Below are 21,189 nucleotides of genomic sequence, written 5' to 3'. Positions count from 1 at the left end.
CCATATCCATTCATAGGAATGTAAAAAAAATCGGGATATGAAAAAAATATTTGCCTTGAGCGGGGGTTCGACCCAACCCCCCCCCCCCCCTGCGCACGCGCCTGAAGATCGTGTAAATTTCTAATGTACTTATATTGAATTTATATTCACTAAATATGTTGGTCATAATTAATAATTTATGCTGCAATTCAAAATAATCAGTTAACTTGCAGTTTTAAATTAAAATTTTCTTAAGGGTAAATGAAATGGACACATATCATCAAAATGTGTTATAGTCTGTTCCAATAAAGGTCACAAATCTCCTGTTTACGGACATCTACATTTTAATTTCAAGAGTAAACACCACCTTGTACATCAATGAGAGCCAAAACAAGTAAATGCTAAAGTAGGTAGAGTATCATTAAAGAGGTATTTGCAAAATATTTACTTGTCAGTTTAATATGAAAGAAATAATTGACGAAAATCATTTTTATTCTATTTCCGACACTACTATAGTGTACGACTACCCTAGTTCCGCACAAAATCAGAGATAACGAATAGAATCTATGACTACCCTAGTTCCGCACAAAATTTGAGTACTTTTTTTTTTTTAGCAGATACCCCATACATGTTTCAAGCACAAGGCTACTTGATACAGTGGTACTAGATGAAATAAAATTGCATACCTTTTTAGCCAAGATGAAACTTCTTCTCTGTTTTTTTACAACAATCACATGACTTCTCTATCAAAAGTGCGCCTCGAACTTTGACCCAGCCGGAAGTTATTTGGTTTAGTACTACCTCTAGGGACAGGACGGGACGCAGTCCAGTGGTAAAGCGTTTTCTTGATGCGCGGTAGGTCTTTCTTTTATCGATCTCCGCGGATGGCTCCATTGGGCTATTTCTCGTTTCAGCCAGTGCACCACGAAGGCATATTAAAGGCCGTGGTATGTGCTATCCTGTCTGTGGGATGGTGCATATATAAGATCCCGTCTAATCATGGGTGTTTCCTCTCTCAATATATGTGTGGTCCTTAACCATATGTCTGACGCCATATAACCGTAAATAAAATGTGTTGGGTGCGTCATTAAATAAAACATTTCTTTCTTCTTCCCTTTTGATGCAAACGGACACTGTAATTTTCTTCTTACATAAAACAGAATACGACTGGGGAATGCTCGGTCTGACTAAATTCTCGTATTCGTTTGTTCTTTAAAAACGAAAAACGTGACTTTCTTTTAAAAAAGGTTCAGGCACGAACGAAAACGAAAGTAAAACATAATGATCTAAGTTCGATAACTCTTTTTAAAACACGCACCACAAGTTGAGAAGGCGAGGCCAATGCGCTTTCTTGAGACGTATAACAACTGGACAAGGTAGGTGACATAAAGAACCGCAGTGTAAGGTTTTAGATATTATATTCTGTGAGTTTCATATGTACTTCTCCCAAGGATCACAATGACTGCCAGTACTTGAAACTAAACTAGCAATGTTATAGCACTTGTACATATTGCCGTACAATACTCATTTTCGATTTTTGTTTACGGTAAAATATCCACTCGGTACCCCCACCCCTTCATTCATTCATTGGCAAGACTTCCGAACATTCCAGCATTCAGTTTATTCGGGTTTAGGGTTAGGGTTAGGGTTAATGATAGTATTAGCATGCATGCTAGAACGTTCGGAAGTCTTTCCCATTCATTTATAAGCCCCATCAAAAAATCTGTCTTTACACTGATGAGGGGGAGGGACCAGGTGGATATTTTTCTGACGTCGCCTGGATGTAAGTTGCAGACCAACGTAGGTACGTTGTGGCCTTAAGTTGAACTCCCGCAACCGATTCCTAACTGTTCGTGGACACACTGGGCGATCATGAGTGCCTACAACCCGACTCATCATCTCCGTAGCTGTCTGAAATCAGTTACGGAGGTGTGTGAGACGTATGCCTCTATCTTGACATGGCAACATAATATGTGAACATCCGCTCCTGGGACCCTCAGCTAATCTTCCCGTGGCTCTGAGACGCCCAACTAATCGAGCTATCATTGACTCATGTACCCAAACTTGCTGGGAGACAACATTGTGATTGCCTCTGCATAATTAGAGCAATAGCCCTACCCCTATCAACTTGTAACATTCGCAGCATTTTGCTTTTCAATCGTGTTGAAACGAAATGTTGTGCACTTGATGTGTACTGTTCAAAACTTCGATTTAGTATAACACGTGTCAGTGGCCTGGATGCACACTTTCTTCACAAATTGATAAAAAGCATGTAGCTTCGCACATATTCACGGTTGGCCCAATTTTAACCAAAGATTCTTTAGACAGTACAATGAGGTAGCTATATGTCAAATGTTACTACATATGGTATACTACAAAAAAAAAAATTATATTACCAAAACTGAACTTGTTTGTTTTTATCATTTACAATGGGAGAAAAGTATTATAAAAGTATGTATTATAAACCAACTCAGGGCTTCTAGAGTTTTTATAAAATACACTAGCCATGGGATCAGCTATTTTAAAAATGTACTAGCCATGATTAAAAATTCACCAGCCCTACTTTACTTTAAGTTAATACAATTTTACTAAATAATATTAATAATCGAATGTCTCCTAAAGAAAGAGATATAGCTTAAAAACACTAACATTGAGGGGAGGAGGTGGGGGCAGGATATTCATATTTACAAAATAGACTTATCTGTAACATTTCAACAAAACATTTCACTAGCTGTCAGGCATAGCAATAGTAGTTATTTACTAGCCCAACATTGAATATCACTAGCCATGGGAGTGTGGCTACCATAATCTAGAAGCCCTGCCAACTGATACGTACTTGTATCTTCAGTTTAACTCTTGCCACCCAAGACATACTAAATTAAATATCCCATACACTATGGCAAGATGTATATGTACTGTTATTACCAACCCTGGCAGAAAAACAAAAAGATCGGAATTGAAAAAAAAATTAATTCAGAGACTGGAATATCCCAGTGGTCTCATCTGTTTTGAAAGAGCCACACAGCTTTTTACAGAAGAATTAAGACGTAGTACTGGTAGAGCTAGCAACAAACGGGAAACCCTTACCCTTGTAACAACACTAAAATACTGCCCATTGTCCATACTCACATGCCATCACTATAGCAAACTTCGGAAATAAAAAGTTGCCTATTCAAACATGTTATTATAAACTGTACTAGACAGCCGAAGTAAGAACCTGAAATAAATATGTCCGTCTGTGTTCGGTTCTAACTTGCACAAATCAGTTGGTAAATGTGATAAAAGGTGTGGTACTTGTGATATTTTGGTTGAAGGTTCCACATTTCGATTTTGCAGTTGGCAAATCATTCCTGGTACATGTATATAATATGAATTGTAAGATACCCAATGTTATTTACGCCATGTTTAGCAGGAGCGTTGGAAGCAATTAAAAGTTGGTACGGCCATGAAAGCAATGTGTATGATGAGATCTATACTATGCCAGTGCCATAGGAAGAGAAAAAAAAATGTTCATGGCCCAAAAAGTATCGCATCCGACTCCCCAGTCTAGGTTGTAATGAAAATTACATTGGAGAAACAGGTATGGAGCTTAGATAAAAAGAATAATGCTACATAAGCAACACATTAATAGACCCTTCTAATATAATTCTATGGGTGGGTCAACACATTAATACATTTGGAAAGGGTAAAGTTACTATATTCCCATTTTATAAAGTTATGGGAAACAATAGACATTTTAGACAGGTGAAAGAAACCATCTTCATTAAAATCTTCAAACTCCAGCTCAACAAATGTTGATCTTAATTTTGTTGACTCACCTATGGTATTCAAACAATGTATTAAGACTGTGTTATTCTTCAGTAACAATGTTCAACACTGTAAAAGTGTAATAAAAATACTTTGATTTAATATGTATTATTTTAGTGTAACTTAGTACATGTGTAGTAGATGTGCACTACAAATAAATGTAGCAATGCCCTATATATATATATATATATATATATATATGTATATAGTTTTTCCAATCTTACCAACATGATTTCATTATAATGTAATAGCATTTGTGTCAACCCCAGTCTGCAGTTGCTGATTATTTATGCATATTATATATACTGTTATTGTTGTTGTGATGCTACGAAAAAATTTCTCCGGTTGAAAATGATGTTGCATGTTTATTGAACTGACATAAAAAATTATAAATGACCTAGTCAGTTGTAAAAAAATATATAATATATCTTTAAGACAAGTGGAGTTGTTTTAAGTTTTTTTTATATACCTACTTCTGTATCACAAATGAGAACCCAGTTCCCACTGTGGACTTCACACTGAAGTGGTGATATCAGCAATAGAAAGGTGTGGTCAGCAGCTGGTAATAAATCACCCATGAGACAAATTTAGCGATCATGATCAATAATTTTTTTAATGAAATTTCACTTGAATGACATTGACAATGTTTGCAAAAAAAAAATTGGGTTCTCTTAGAGGAAAGTGTTGCCCTAGGATCCACAACCATGCATCTATTAAGACCAGGGGGCAAGATATAGCCCAGTGGTAAAGCACTCACTCGATGCACGGTCGGTCTAGGATCGATCCCCGTCGGTGGGCTCATTGGGCTATTTCTCGTTCCAGACAGTGCACCACGACTGGTATATCAAAGGCCGTGGTATGTACTACCCTGTCTGTGGGATGGTGCATATAAAAGATCCCTTGCTGCTAATTGAAAAGAGTAGCCCATGAAGTGGCAACAGCGGATTTCCCTCTTTCAATATCTATGTGGTCCTTAACCATATGTCCGACTCCATATAACTGTGAATAAAATGTGTTGAGTGCGTTGTTAAATCAAACATTTCCTCCTTCTTCTATTAAGACTAGGGACACGACGTAGCTCAGTGGTAAAACACTCACTTGATGAATAATCTGTTTGGGATCGATCCCCCGTCACTGGGCCCATTGGGCTATTTCTCGTTCCAGCCAGTGCACCTTGACTGGTAATTCAAAGGTCGTGGTATGTGCTATCCTGTCTGTGGGATGGTGCATATAAAAGATCCCTTGCTACTAATGGAAATTTTTTTGCAGGTTTCCTCACTAAGATTATATGTCAAAATTACCAAACGTTTGACATCCAATAGTCGATGATTAATATAAATCAATGTGCTCTAGTTGTGTCGTTAAACAAAAACAAACTTTAACTCAAGACCACTGTTATAGGTGGTCATCCATTTTTACTGGAAAACAAGGTTGAAAAAGGACAGCAATGCAGACATGTAGAATTCTTTATTATACATGACCATGATCGGGTTCATTTGTTTTTCCTTAGTTTCCTTCTAGTAACACTATGTGCACATTTTCCCCCACCATCAAACATGAAACATAACAATTAATTGGCATACTATTCGGTGCACCACCCAATGCCACAGTTTATTACAAAATAAATTGTACACTAAAAATATTTTTAGATGTCCAAAACAACTTACATATCAGGCCTGCAACATATTATCATGGGCCGTCACCCCCAGGAATACAAAACCAGTGGCGGATCCAGAAAATCTATTGGGGTGGTGGTGGTGGGGGGCAATGACATGAGGCGGAATGCCACTGGATTTTTGGGGGAGGTTTGGAGGGGATCGTAAATAAAAATTAATATATAATAAAATTATAACTCACAAAATTTAGGGGGTGGGGGGGTGGGCAGGCCCCTGGACCCTCCTAGATCGTCTCTGAAAACCATGGAAATAACATCATTCATCCAAACGGTATTATCACTGCCGATCTCATGCTTATTCTGATGGCTCGTTGGCTCCATCAAAATCTATAAATATAAAATATGATCTTTAATGTTGAATATAAACTGTTTACCAAGTGAGAAACGCATGTACCGCAAACCAAGATGTTATAAATGGATTTGACACCTCTTTAAATTTGTAACCCCTTCTAGTTCATAATAAAACACGACTCGGGTTTCAAGATTCTTTATCTTTAGTTTACACTAAAGACATCCCCATGGGTTTTCACCATCAAGATCATGATAATGTGACCTTATGAATGAAAGGCTATGAGAAAAATGAGAAGAAGGTGTGGTATTTGAAAGGAAAGGTCAGATTTTTCCCAGCATGCAATGCAACTGTCATAATCATAATGCATATAGTCAGTCAAGTGTAACCTATCACTAAATGCACGTGCGACTAACCACAGAACTACAGTCCATACCCAACTACACATTCTAACTATAAGCTTATACATAAAAATAGCTAATGTATTAAATAATACAGTAAAGTACTAACTCATCTGTATTAACAATTGTATTAAAATATCCCTGATTACATATAGTACTCATAAAGCGCCCTCTACTGGCCCTATGTCAAATTACCATTCTTTGTTGTACTTCGACCAAGGAGACAATAGTTACTTTCCCATTCTTTACTTGGATCCCTTTTTTTTCACAAAAGTTGTCCTTGAATACAATATAGGTTCATGTATGAACAGTCCTTAGAAGTAAAATCCACCACTGCTTGCAAAACTGAAGTTACAATCTCTTCTGTTGCTCATCCATAGACTTTTTCTGCATCAGTATTAAATTTGCAAAGTGCATTTAATTTACTAAAAACTTCATCAGTTTTGTTTTTGTGTTTTTTCAGACAGTTTTAGCATCAACAGAATTACAAAACTGTTTATAGAGAATTCCATAAAATTGACCACGTTCTTGAAACACTTGAATACATTTTTGTTTCCATTGTGATCTGAGAGAATATTTTTAATGAAATGAAGAGTTTTTTTTGTTTTTGTTTTTTTTTAAATCCAGAAACTCAGTGCCTAAGAATGAACACTGTGTATATTGAATTAATATTCATTATCAACCCTGTAAACTTGATGGGTTATGGGGGGGGTGGAGGGGACATAGCCCAGTGGTAAAGCATTCGCTTGATGCGCAGTCGGTCTGGGATCGATCCCCGATGGTGGGACCACTGGGCTATTTCTCGCTCTTGACAGTGCACCACGACTGGTATATTAAAGGTTGTGGTATGTGTTATCCTGTCTGTGGGATGGTGAATATAAAAGATCCCTTGCTGCTACTCGAAAAGAGTAGCCCATGAAGTGTTGACAGCAGGTTTCCTCCCTCAATATCTGTGTAGTCCTATACCATATGTCCGATGCCATATAACTGTAAATAAAATGTGTTGAGTGCATCATTAAATAAAACATTTCCTTTCCTTTGATGGGTTTATATTTACCTTTGTGCGTAATTTTTTTATCGGATTTAAAATGACCAATTGCAGCCTGTTACCTTTATGCTGTACTCAATATAGGACAAATCACCTGTATCGAGATCAGTCTCTTGTGTGTTCTTGAAATTCTTGTGAAGCAAGTTCAACTCCTTCAAGTCTTTCCTTCCTAGTTCTTCTCATTCCAGCCAGTGCACCACGGCTGGTATAGCAAATGTTGTGGTATGTGCTATCCTGTCTGTGGGATGGTGCATATAAAAGATCTCTTGCTACTAATGGAAAATTAGCAGGTTTCCTCTCTAAAACTCAAATTAGCAAATGTTTGACATTTAATAGCCGATGATTAATAAATCAGTGTGCTCTAGTGGTGTCATTAAAACTAAAACATTTTTTCACTTTTCTACCTTTTTTGTTTTTCCTTTTTTTTCTTCTTGTTTTTTGACAGAACCTACTAAGATGCTAAGATGTTTTTCTCAATTTGTTATTTGTTTTTGTTTTTTGTTTTTTTACAGAACCTACTAAAAGCAGGTCTGATGGCATCATGCCAAGACGTTTTTCTCAATTTGTTTATTTATTTATTTATTTTTTACAGAGCCTACTAAAAGCGGGTCTGATGGCATCATGCCAAGACGTTTTCTCAATTTGTTTATTTTTTTTTTTTTTTTTTTTTTACAGAGCCTACTAAAAGCGGGTCTGATGGCATCATGCCAAGGCGTTTTTCTCTATATGGTGTCCAGCATCTGTCCCTGCGATCGTGGATCTTGAGCATCATTGTGCTGAGTGTGATAACCAATGAATATCTCATCTACTGGCTGCAGTCATGGAGGTGGCCAACACTCCCAGTTCACGAACGGTAAGATTTTGCTCTTTTTCTGAAGTGTAGGGCGGGACGTAGCCCAGTGGTAAAGAGCACACCTGATGTGCAGTCGGTCTAGGATCGATTCCCGTCGGTGGGCCAGTTGGGCTATTTCTCATTCCAGCCAGTGCACCACAACTGGTATATCAAAGGCCGTGGTATGTACTACCCTGTCTGTGGGATGGTGCATATAAAAGATCCCTTGCAGCTAATCGAAAAGAGTAACCCTTGAAGTGTCGACAGCGGGTTTCCTCTCTCAATATCTGTGTGGTCCTTAGCCATATGTCTGACGCCATATGACCATAAATAAAATGTGTTGTGTACATCGTTAAATAAAATATTTCCTTCCTTTTTCTGAAGTGTGAGACTCAGAATTATTTTATAAGCTGCATATCTAGGTGACTTGGGTCATTATTTTATTTGTTTGTTTGTTTTGTTTGTTTGTTTGTTTGTTTGTTTGTTTGTTTGTTTGTTTGATTCATTGATATTGTTAGTCCCCTACTGGTCCAACTAGAGGGGACTATAGGTTTTATCTCTGTCCTGTCTGTCTGTTTGTCTGTCTGTCTGTCTGTCTGTCTGTTTGTCATGGTGATTTTTCTATTTTTGACAGTTATGGCCCTTCAACTTAAGAGATACAATTTTTTTTTTATAGACGTTTCTTTTTTTGCAATGCCTTGAGATATATTCAAAGGAACTTTTTAATGTAGCTTTATCATGTACCGTTTTAGACCAAACTTAACTTACATGGTGATTTACTAATTTTTGACAAAGTTATGGCGGGGGCATGTATTGCTTTAACAGTACTCTCAGAATGCTTGTTTTACTGGGGGGGGGGGGGGGGGGGGGGGAGAGGTAATGTGAAAAGTCTCACCTGTTTTTCATACAGTTAACATACCTACTGTTAGACATTTAGATCTTCCAGTATGTACAATTTCAAAGAGCTAGAATAAAGTTCATGTCCACTATTTCCTACAAGGTCTTCGTTCTCCAACCACCACCCTTATCTGAAATCATTCAAAGATGGGGCGGGGCGTAGCCAAGTGGTACGGCGTAGCCAAGTGGTACAGTGCTCGTCCGATGCATAGTTGGTCTGGGATAGATCCCCGTCAGTGGGCCCATTGGGCAATTTCTCATTTCCAGCCAGTGTACTATGATTGGTATATCAAAGGCCGTGGTATGTGCTATCCTGACTATAGGATGGTGCATATAACAGACCCCCTTGCTACTAATGAAAAAATGTAGCAGCTTTCCTCTGAGACTACATGTCAGAATTACCAAATGTTTGACATCCAATAGCCGATGATTGATAAATCAATGTGCTCTAGTGGTATTGGTAAACAAAACAAACTTTAACTTTTCATTCAGAGAGAGAGAGGGTCAGAATCTAATATCTTAATACTAGTAGCTTTTTATAGTTTTAAGGGGGGAGGGGTTAGTTATAAATTTACCTTTCAACCGTAGGGGACTGGAGGCATTGTATAAACTTCCGAGTCAGGGGAGGGGTCATTGAGGCTGGGTTTTGTTTTTTCACTGTCATAAACAGAACTGTCTGGTGAAGTCAGAGATTATGCCCATTGAACATTTTTCTGATGGAAAGCATGCTAACAATTTCCAGTACCCACACTATATGGTTTGTCCCAAAATCATTGTACCGGTACTGTTTCTTAGAAAGATGTGTAAAATATTTGTGTGTCAATATTACTGAAATTACGTAACATTGTAGTTCTTATTATTAATTGTGATTTTAAAATTAAAATTCAGGAACCCTGAGAGAGAGATGGTGATTCTGCTAGTATCAGACCCACAGATACAAGGTTACCAGGATGAGTCTCCATTTCCACTGGGAATGTTCACTCGGTGGGATATTGACCGGTCAGTATTAATTACACATTTGAAATTATTAAGAAGTCATGTAGTGTCTTTCCCTCAGCAGGGGTGCAGAAATGGAAAATGTTTAACTAGCCCGCCGGACCAGAACCAACTAAAATTTACTAGCCCGCCAGAATTATTACTGGACTGTCAGTCTAAGAGAACAATATATTATTAAAAATATTATAATACACAGTGTCTTCATTTCAAATTATATACATGTATATAGATATATTGACAACTCTTGGTAAGTGATCAACATCACGTGGCAAAAGAAATCAAAAAGATAGATAGACCATTGGACAGGTAGTTGTATTTTTGAACTCGTCCATCAGAATTTTTCCTCGCATTTGGTGAGCGGGCGAGTACTTTCTGCAACCCTGCTCAGGTTTGTTACATGTATTTCATATAAAATATTTACAAAAAATAGATTTGGTTTTTGCTCTTTTTTGTGTGTGTGTTTTCACTTAGAAAATTATTTATCTTTTTCATCCTTCTGTAAATACAAAGGAGTGTTTTAGCTGCATGTATTAGTGTATATTGAATGTAGATGTGTAAATACAAAGGAGTGTTTTAGCTGCATGTATTAGTGTATATTGAATGTAGATGTGTAAATACAAAGGAGTGTTTTAGCTGCATGTATTAGTGTACATTGAATGTAGATGTGTAAATACAAAGGAGTGTTTTAGCTGCATGTATTAGTGTACATTGAATGTAGATCTGTAAATACAAAGGAGTGTTTTAGCTGCATGTATTAGTGTATATTGAATGTAGATGTGTTTGTTGTTTTTTTTGTCATGAAATATAGTTACAGCCATTTACAAGCTCAACCATAGAATTTGTTCAACCAGTTTTATGTTTAGTGATTTTCAAACCTGTATCATTATTTTATTTATGCTTTGTTGTTTTACAACCAATAGCCAATGTATGAATTCATTCATTTATCCATCCATCCATCCATCCATCTATCCATCAATCCATCTGAGCATTGATTTCTTCATTCATTGTATTTTAAAGGCCATGGTATGTGCTAGTTTGTCTTAAAAAGGTATACGTAAAAGACTCCTTTGTATCTAATTTGTAATAAGCAGGGGTGGACTTCAGAGGTTGAACCCTCCCCTACTCCAAATACAGTGAAACCCCTCTAAACCAGACACCTTCAGAACCAAGTAAAATGTTTGATTTTAAAAGGTATCGGGTTTAGAGATGTTAAGTTCTGTATTTATTATTAAAATGGGACCATGAAAAACATCCGGTTTTGAAGGAATTCTGGTTTACACAGGGTCCAGTTTTCAGAGGTTTCACTGTATGTATATTTTTCATATATTTTCCAGGGGAGCATGACTTGGACTCAAAACTCACTCTCCCATAAACTTACCACACCACAGTGTAGACCTGCTAAAATTCCTGTACCCAAGCCTGAATAGGTATGGCCTATTTTGTGCCAATGTGTTTCATTTCTATCATGCGACGGGACATAGCCCAGTGGTACAGTGTTCACTTGATGCGCGGTCGGTCTGGGATCGATCCCCATTGGTGGGCCCATTGTGCTATTTCTCGCTCCAGCCAGTGCACCACGACTGGTATATCAAAGGCCGTGCTATGTGCTATCCTGTCTGTGGGATGATGCATATAAAAGATCCCTTGCTGCTAATCGACAAAGAGTAGCCCATGAAGTGGGGACAGCAGGTTTCCTCTCTCAATATCTGTGTGGTCCTTAACCATATGTCCGACGCCATATCACCACAAATAAAATGTGTTGAGTGCATCATTAAATAAACCATTTCCTTCCTTCCTTCCCATTGCCTTTTTACATAACCCGTTATATACAAGTAAATGGTGCTCCAAATTTTGCACGAACAAAAAATAGGTTATTAAAAATTGCATTTGCGCGACCAACGCGCAGACAAAATTATCATTCTCACGACTTTCAGAGGCCTGATTCGTCAGTGCTAATCAGTCAATACAAATTAACTATGTTTAACTCTGTGTATCATTGCAGGTTTCTAAGCAGGACGTTTTCACTGGCGTTTGACTATAGCCAGCCAGACGCTGTTGTCTTCCTTGGAGATCTGATGGATGAGGGCAGCAAGGCAACCACCGAGGAATACCAGTACACTCTCAGTAGATTTCACAATATTTTTTATCCAGTGGAAAATTCAGTGGTACGCTTTTAACAACATTCTTTTTACTTTCTCACCTGCTCAGTATTGTAAAGAACCCCTGACTGTGTTAGTGTCTGATTGTCTCACCTTTATGAAGAGAATAGGCATGATACAGAGGATACTCCCCGAGCGTCTTGTGATATCATAATTTATCAGCATGAGTTGATAAAAGTATGAAATCCTAGGCTTGTCGATGATTTTTATACTTTTATCAACGAGTGCGGATAAATTATGATATCACAAGACTTGAGGTGGTTATTCTTTTTATCATCCATTATCATTCTTTTCATTTGCGACAGTTGTAAACAATGTTGGTAATGTGGGTTCAATGTCACTATATTTGGCAGCGGTAGACTCGTTAACTAGCAGAACGACAGTGGAGTGACATCACTAATGATAGGTTTAGCGCTGAAACATACACAGTGACACAACAAAAAGAAGTGATGTCTCCTAGGAGAATATCGCAGGAGATATCACAACTTATAGTGCCAGCGATATCTTCTACAAAAGTCTTTAATGGATGATAAACAGGTATTACTTTTCTGAAAACGGCATCGGCGTCAACTTTTACATTAAAAGTTTTATGTTAAAAATCTGTTTTTCACAAACTACAAGTCCTAGATCAGTGAAACTTGGTGTATAGTTGCACCTAAGGATGTTCATTACAGTGCACTGAAAATGTTGATTGTAGGCGAAACGTTTAATTCCATGGAATTCTTGTTAGAAATCCATCTACAGCTGGAAAGTGCAAGATGGGTTGAAATAATTGTCTTGTAATAATAATAATAATAATAATAATAACCACAGATAAAAACCAAATCATTTGATGTAGATGCATTATAAACAGAAGACTTGCTTGCTATATGTATATTTATCCAGTGTTATTTTGTATATTGTTGCTTATCAGTCAAAACAAATCCCACAGTTTATAATTATAAAATGTGGTTTAATCAACTTGCTTTTTGGGGGTATTAAAAAAAATGTGAGAAAAAGGAAAGGAAAGGAATATTTGTTTAATACCTCAGCACATGTCAGCTACAAGTACTTAGTGTCTAACACATGTACTTAGTTTCTAACACAAGTACTTAGTGTCTAACACAAGTACTTAGTGTCTAACACATGGTTATTTGTGGACACTTTGTCAAGATAGATAACGAGAGAGAGGTAACCTGCTGCCACCAAAAAAACCCACTCCTATCGATGAAGCAGTAACCTATTATTTATATACCGGTACAGATTACCATAGACAGAACAGTACATACCATGGCTATTGATGTACCAGCCATGGGCATTGGTTGGGGTGCGAAAAAGACAATTCATAGATGGTGATCAGAAATGTGCAGTTGTGAACAAAGTTGAGTGGCAGTCCTCCTACAGGCAGGAAGGACGAGGTGGCCTATATAGTGTAATGCTTGCATTGGTCATACACATTTAACATATTCATTTGTTTTAAAGAAGGGTCCTGCTCATGGCAGCACTGCCAGTGTACACTTGACTGTCCACTACATTTCGTTGGAGTGTAATCATCTGAAGCCCATGGGAAAAGGTACATTTGGTAACAGAACTGTAACCCATTGCCTCTCATACTTTCCTGTTATGATATTTGACCAGAAATTTGGTGACAATTGTTTTGTACCTTCCAGGTGATATTTATTCCTGGAGACAATGATATTGGAGGTGAGGGGAGAGACTACAGAACCCCCTGGAAGATGAGTCGCTATGAAGAGAGCTTTGGAAACATTTCTGGACTCGTCAATGTGGGATTTGTCGACTTTATTAAGGTAATATATACAGAGTGCTGGATTAGACAGGTTTCACCCAGACTGTTGTCACTGAACAAGACTCTGTGATCATGCAGTTTATACCAAAATCTGGATTACATTGAAGTCTTGACCCTTTCTACATTTCATTTGCCACTGAATGTTTTATTAGCAATTACCCTACTTTTCCATCAGTTCTGTAATATTTCTGTTCTGTTTATTCTTTTTCATGAATTTACCATATTAAAAAAACAAAAATGTATTATTAAGGTGTATTTATGTCATAATTTTATTGCTTTTTATCTCCCATGTGTGTTTTCTTGAACCAATCTTGTCTTAGTATAGTGGCCTGAATAATATGTGCAATTTCAGAAAAGTAGTGCTAATTAATAAGAGGGGGAAGGGAGCATGGTTTAATTTTGGTTCATGGAGATATGAACCCCCAAAATCAAGTACCATTTAACCAATTAGATTGCCCTCTAGTATATAGACAGAAACAAAGTTTAATTATTCTGATTTATTCTCATGTTTATTTGTACATTTACATTGTTAAACCTTTCTCGTGGGTTGAACATAGCTCAGTGATAAAGCTCCTCACATAATGCTTGGTCGGTCTAGGATCAATCCCCATTGGTGGGCCCATTGGGATATTTCTCGTTCCAGCCAGTGTACTATGATTGGTATATCACAGGCTGTGATATGTGCTATCCTGTCTGTGGGATGGTGCATATAAACGATCCCTTGTTACTAATGAAAAAATGTAGCGGGTTTCCTCACTAAGACTATAATATCATATCAAAATTACCAACTGTTTGATATTTAAATCAATGTGCTCTAGTGGTGTCGTTAAACAAAATAAACTTTAACTTTAACTCTATTTTCTCATATATGAATTCATTGTTTATATATTTTCAGTCCATTTTTATTACAAAAGTTTTGAAATATCTTTAAAAATGTGACCAGTGACCATGTATGTTTACGATATTGCAATTTGGCATAGATTTATTGCTTGGATTTAGCACATTTTATATGGTCTTAATATTATTGTTGTCATATCATAAGATATAGCATTAAATTTTATACTCATATTGTATTTTTTCTGTTTAAATCAGCTTGATCTTCAGTTTCATCATGAAATGCCACCGTACATGCTGAAATTGATAGCTGAAGTAAATCAAAAGTCATCTGCCCCTATCAGAATTATTATCAACCATGATATGTTACTACCAAAGATGAAATTCTTCATACATCCAGTTAGTATACCATTTTGTTTATTCGGTTATTATAATGTTAATTAGTTATGTATAACTTAATATAGATGTTAAAACTTTTACACCTAAAGAATAATACTAATTGTAAACCATATTTAAATTCATGAATTAGTTTTTGTCAAATTTATTTTGATATATTTCATCAGTTCATGTTTGGAAATTTGGCCTGAACAAGAAAATAATAAAATGAAATTTAATGAATTTTTTCAGATTTGAAGTTGTGATATTCTACAATTAACACTGTTATTTGCATACTAAAACACTGTTTGGGCAGGATGTAGCCCAGTGGTAAAGCACTTGTCAGATCCCAGCAGGTGGGTCCATTGGGCTATTTCTCATTCCAGTAGGTGCACCTGACTGGTATATCAAAGGCCGTGGTATGTGCTATCCTCTCTGTGGGAAAGTGCATATAAACGATCCCTTGCTGCATTAGAAAAATGAAGCAGGTTTCCTCTGATGACTACAAGTCAGAATTACCAAATCTTTGACATTCAATAGCTGATGATTAATTATTGTGCTTTAGTGGTGTCATTAAACAAAATAAATTTTATTTATTTACTTTCATGGTTCACCTGTGTTCTGTAGTACCTCAGTTGTCTGGTCATTAAAAGCAATTCCTGTCCCTAGTCAGGCCACCGAACTTATCGGCGGTCGGACTCAGTACGGGCAATTTGAAACCTTAGTGGTACATGAGAATGTTAAACTAGTTAACTATCTATCTATTTAAAAGCAATTAAAGACAGCTTCTGTCTTCTGTTGATCATTCTCTCATACTTTTTGAAGTAATGTTTAGAGGTCATTTGTTTGTTAAAAGCTTTATACTGTTAGTGTTGGAAGATGAATTCCTTTATGGTGCAAGAGATTTACTTTTGTATTTGTATGGTGTTTGTTTTTATAAAATGTTTTGTCAGATAGTGTAGCAGTCATTGTAATGATGGTACATGTGTTTGTAATGAGGTCGGACCATATTCTTTTCAGATTTTAAGACTAGTCAGGCCACATCTATTGTTGACAGGCCACTGGCATGAGGTAAGATATTTAGCAAATTCGTGCTTTAATGCATTACACTATGTATTCAAGCCTCTGAAAATTGTGGTGGGGTGGTATGTAGCCGAGTGGAATTGATCCCTGTCGGTGGGCCCATTTTGCCATTTCTCGTTCCAGCCAGTGCACCACGACTGGCATATCAAAGGCCATGGTATATACTACCCTGTCTGTGGGATGGTGCATATAAAAGATCCCTTGCTGCTAATCGAAAAGAGTAGCCCATTAAGTGGTGACAGTGGGTTTCCTCTCTATATGTGTGTGTTCCTTAACCGTATGTCTGACGCCATATAACCATAAAATAAAATGTGTTGAGTGCATCATTAAATAAAATATTTCCTTCCATCATTCCTGAAAATAGTGTGAACGATCTTTCGTTCACACAAGTCTAGTTTTGCAAAACCCATTTTTCGTTCTCGCTCCCAAAAAATAAAGACATTAAAAATATTTTACACTATCATTTCTCACTGTTCACATAATGATATATTTTTAATGGGTTATGCAAAATGAAATGAGTTACTTGAAAACATTTTGGTTACACAAACCTTTAATTCTCAGAGGCCTATGTATTTGAAATAATGAAAATGAAAAACATTTAAAAATCAGCTTATTTCCGCCACAGATACGCACAGCTAATTTTTAAAAACTTTTATTCTGTTATAAAGTCCACAGCAAGGAAACTTTCAAGTGAAAGAGGTTCATCTTTACGAAAATAATGGCAAATTGCCAGAAATTTTACAGAAATATGGATACACCCACCCTTTGGGTATTGTTAAATGTAATTTCCCTCCTTGTACCCTACCCCTGTTGCTTAGTTTATGTTTTACATCGATCCATTATTTTCCATATTTTAAAAAATTGTTTTGAGTTTGGGTTTTATCATGTTTTTACTTTCTAACGTATTATTTCCTTATGTATTAATGTTTTGCAATTAATTTATACCCGGAAAACTTCATTTTTTAAATTATTGAAATGTTTTCCTTTCTCATTCTTTTTTATGCCACTGTCATTTCAGGCCATTCATTTTGATTGTGTTGACTGCATGGCTGAAAATACGGACAGCAGTCATTGGCCAGTTCATAGGAAAGACTTGTATATGAAGCATTACATTGACCTTGACCTTAGTGACCCTTTAGCGATACATGAATTGATGGTGCCTTCATGCAGTTACCGAATGGGAAAGAAGGACATGGGATATGGAGTCTTAGTTATAAGTAAGTATGATGTTTTATAATATACTGATGTCCAAAAGAAACTTTACCAGGCTTGAAGTTGTATTATAAAAAACCAACAAAGGGTACGGTGGGATATGAAAGTATCATGAAGTTCAACATCTAAACGTCACAATGCACTTCGTGATACATGCAAAGTGTTTGTACGGTGATTTCTAAATTGATTCTTTTCCATTAGCAACAATATTTATCAAATTATTAAAATGTTATGTAAAGTTTCTTTTTGAATGTCAGTACATATCAGATAAATTGCTTTTGTTTCCCCTTTGTCTTACCGAACCTTCATGGAATACAATGGCAACTGATTACTGTCTGGTGACATCAGTGCACCTTTGATTAGCGTAGGAAAACTCAGGATAGTCCCTTTAATAGTGTTAAGACAAGCAGAAATTTCATGTAAAATTATAAATATTTTGCCTTGAGAAAGTTAGTTGAGGAGATATAAGTACATGTACATTTATATTACTTTTCCGAAGATGGCAGTGAAAACATCAGTTTTTGTATTCAGTATTTGAAACATTACACAAGATTGCTGCAGAGTATGATTCTTAATGTTAAATAAATCCATGAAAGAAGTATTGATCATAAATTTAAAAAAATGTACTTATGGTGTTAAATCAAAAAACAATTTATTGTAAAAAAAAAAAAAAAATGAAAGAAGTTATGTAATAAATGAACTTCACATGTGTTGTTTTCGCTTCCTTTTTATTGCACTAGTTTATTTTCCACAAGAACATACAACTCTACTGATACAGTCTCGTATACTGTAAAACGGGTATTATTCGCGGCAGTAAATTTTCGCGATATCAAAAATGCAGGCAGCTCGCGATTTTTAACTTTTACAGTGTCATGGTTTTTGTTTTTTAAATTACTAACGCATACAAAACTGTACTTTGGTACATAACATTAAATCAACACTATGTAATATTATCCCTTTCTCAGTTTCTGAGTGACTCCACTAAGTGCTGCAGCCACACGTCCAGCGGCGACCACACTGTGTATACAAGGATGTGGTTCAATCAACTCTCCAGAAAGTGTGAAATAAAGACAAACACTTGTACTAGTAATCTTGTTTTAATGTTTAAACACCGGTTGTTAAAAACGTCTCACCTCTTTTGTTATGGCAGGTTCAATTTTGCAGTGGTTAAAAAAAGCGCAAACAAACCTGAAACTGTTGGTTTACCTGAGCCTTCAAAGTGTTTAACAATCGAAGAAGTTCAATCGACACAGACTGCAAATGATGCCGTTGATAAATTAAACACTTCTACAAATCGTAAACAAAAACACGGTGAATATGGACTGTATGATGCAGAACAGCGTGCCAAAATTGCTAAACTGTTTGTGTGTGTGTTTTTTGGTTTTTTTGTTGTTCTAATGGATTTTATTATTTGCGTAAGTGTAATTTTCACGGCTAAATTAAAAATGCGAAAAACGCAAAAATTACACATTCACGAATAATACCCGTTTTACAGTATATACTTGCACAAAATAAACTTGTTCAATAACTAGGAAGCGAAAATAAAGGGTGTGAAGTTCTATATATTTCTTGTTCCAGCCAGTGTACCACAAAGGCTGTGGTATGTGCTATCCTGTCTGGGATGGAGCATATAAAAGATCTACTAATGAAAATATGCAGCGGGTTTCCTCTCTAAGATTATATGTCAGAATTACCAAATATTTCACATCTAATAGTCGGTGATTAATTAATCAATGTGCTCTTGTGCTCTCTAAGATTATATGTCAGAATTACCAAATATTTCACATCTAATAGTCGGTGATTAATTAATCAATGTGCTCTTGTGAAGTAAAAAAACCCAGTTTTTTTAATAATCAATGTATTAAATCTTTATTTCAGAACCAGATGGCAAAATGAAGTTCACGGTGCTGTGGCTGCCCCATCGATACACGATGTTGTTTTATTATCTCTACCTGTCTTCTGTACTGGCCGTTATAGCTACGTGTGTATGGGTGTATAAATATCTCCGTACAGTTCGTCATCTTTCTAGATGACAATTAACAAGCCTAATATTTAAGAGAAAAAAGTCTTGATCCCTTTTTAAATGTACCATGTCTTCATAGTGAAGTAAGGGTGGGATTTAGCTTGGTCGGTTGAGTGCTCACTTGAGGTGTTTGCTTCGCAGGATCGAACCACCTCGGTGGATCCATTCAACTGATTGAGTTTTTTTCTTGTTCCAACCAGTGCACAACAACTGGTCAAAGGCTGTGGTATGTGTTTTCCAGTCTGTGGAAAAGTGCATATAAAAGATCCCTTCCTGCATTAGGAAAAATGTAGCAGGTTTCCTCTGATGACTATGAGTCAGAATTACCAAATATTTGACATCCAATAGCCGATGATTAATTAATGTGCTCCGGTGATGTCGTTAATCAAAACAAACTTCTTTCATGGTGAAGTGGCTTAACCAGCGATTTAAAGCTTGGGGAGGGTATGCAGGGCATAATATTTCATGTCAATGGTCATTCTGTTCACATGTTACGCAACCTTCAGTTCTTGCAAAGCTTTGGGTAAAATGGTGAGCTATAATATTCAAACATTAAAAGTTGAAAACAGGATCACTGGAATTTTAGTCACATATTCCAAAATTTTTAATTGATGGCAAAATCAGTTTGTTTAAATTATACAGGTGTGTTAGGTTTACGTAACTCACTGGTTACACAAATATAATTTACAGGACGTTATGCAGGGGATTAGACTGGTGAGCAAAGTTTAGGAAAAAGAAAATTTGTTTGAGCAGGGGTGGAGTCTCTACCTCCAACCCACCACCCATGCACCTGTATCTAGATAAAAATCATGTTGACCAACTTGAGTTGGGTAAGATTTTGAAACATTCACTGTATGTATTATCGACTTCCAATAAGTGTATCTTAATAGCCTATTGAAGAGGTGCAAGTCTTGTGTACCAACTTATCCCTCTTTAATGATAATGTCTAACAATCAACCCCTGTTCTGCACAGACACCCAGTGTGTGCCCAGGGCAATGTGGATAAACTCTTAATTGAATATTAGCACAAGAATAAAAGGACAGGATTAATTATTTTGATAACTTAAATTCTACATGAGGGCAGGATTTAGCTGTCGGTTGAGTGCTCGCCTGAGGTGCTTGCATCACAGGATCGAATCACCTCAGTGGATCCATTCAGCTGACTAGATTTTTCTCGTTCCAAAACTTTTAAATTCTGCATTGTAGAAATGAAATCAATGGACTGAATTTCAAATAATTTGACCGTCCGATAACCTGTTAGCGTTGAGGTCTCCCATGGTCCAGCTACCAAACAAAAAGTGAAATGATTTTTAATGTTTAGATCACTTGTATTATATATAATGGTAAAACCATTGGTATATATGTGAACTGTTCGTGTGAAACAAATTTATATTATTTGTTGTGCCTTACCAGTAGGTGCCATATTAGATAGCAGTTGTTGAAAAGGAAACAAAAGAAAACAAACTAAAATCGTTCCAGTAATTGTAATGGTACAAAAGCACCATCATAAATAGAGATTATTACATGAGTTTGTGTGTCATACTGATTTTACGAAAAAAGTGTCAGGATTTTTGTATTGCCCGAGCGAGAGCGAGGGTATTACATGAATCCTGACACTTGTTTCGTAAAATCAGTAGGGGAGAGTTGCCGGGATTGGACCCCTTAAGGAAGAATGGTTGTGCAAGTTAGACAAATAGAGCAATCAGCAGGAAAGTAGTTCCTTCATTATTGTTGGGGCATACAATACGCATTGATGCAACATATTTTGTAGAAAGTTTAATTATTCCAGGTAA

At 36.5% G+C, this 21,189-nt stretch overlaps 1 protein-coding gene across 1 annotated transcript; it reads left to right on the top strand.

Moving 5' to 3' along the window:
- The first annotated feature begins 1,277 nt into the window (after positions 1–1,277).
- On the top strand, positions 1,278–19,596 carry LOC121380170. Its single transcript, XM_041508970.1, has 9 exons — positions 1,278–1,355; positions 7,875–8,052; positions 9,817–9,927; positions 11,927–12,089; positions 13,733–13,870; positions 14,962–15,102; positions 16,099–16,149; positions 17,180–17,378; positions 19,252–19,596. The coding sequence occupies exons 2-9, from the start codon at positions 7,904–7,906 to the stop codon at positions 19,404–19,406; spliced, it is 1,107 nt and encodes a 368-aa protein (XP_041364904.1). The 5' UTR covers positions 1,278–1,355; positions 7,875–7,903; the 3' UTR covers positions 19,407–19,596.
- Positions 19,597–21,189: the final 1,593 nt, after the last annotated feature.

This window comes from Gigantopelta aegis, chromosome 8, assembly GCF_016097555.1.
Source record: "Gigantopelta aegis isolate Gae_Host chromosome 8, Gae_host_genome, whole genome shotgun sequence".
NCBI classification, from domain to species: Eukaryota; Metazoa; Mollusca; class Gastropoda; order Neomphalida; family Peltospiridae; genus Gigantopelta; species Gigantopelta aegis.
The sequence above is the reverse complement of the archived record's forward strand: the minus strand, read 5'-3'. Positions and strand labels throughout refer to the sequence as shown.

What these genes read in the sequence shown, in the direction of transcription:
- LOC121380170 (XM_041508970.1), top strand. Translation starts at nt 7,904, where the DNA reads ATGCCAAGGCGTTTTTCTCTATATGGTGTCCAGCATCTGTCCCTGCGA. An exon ending in ACTCGGTGGGATATTGACCG is followed by an intron (nt 9,928 to 11,926) that starts GTCAGTATTAAT and finishes GTATCATTGCAG; the next exon opens with GTTTCTAAGCAGGACGTTTT. An exon ending in ATATGGAGTCTTAGTTATAA is followed by an intron (nt 17,379 to 19,251) that starts GTAAGTATGATG and finishes TCTTTATTTCAG; the next exon opens with AACCAGATGGCAAAATGAAG.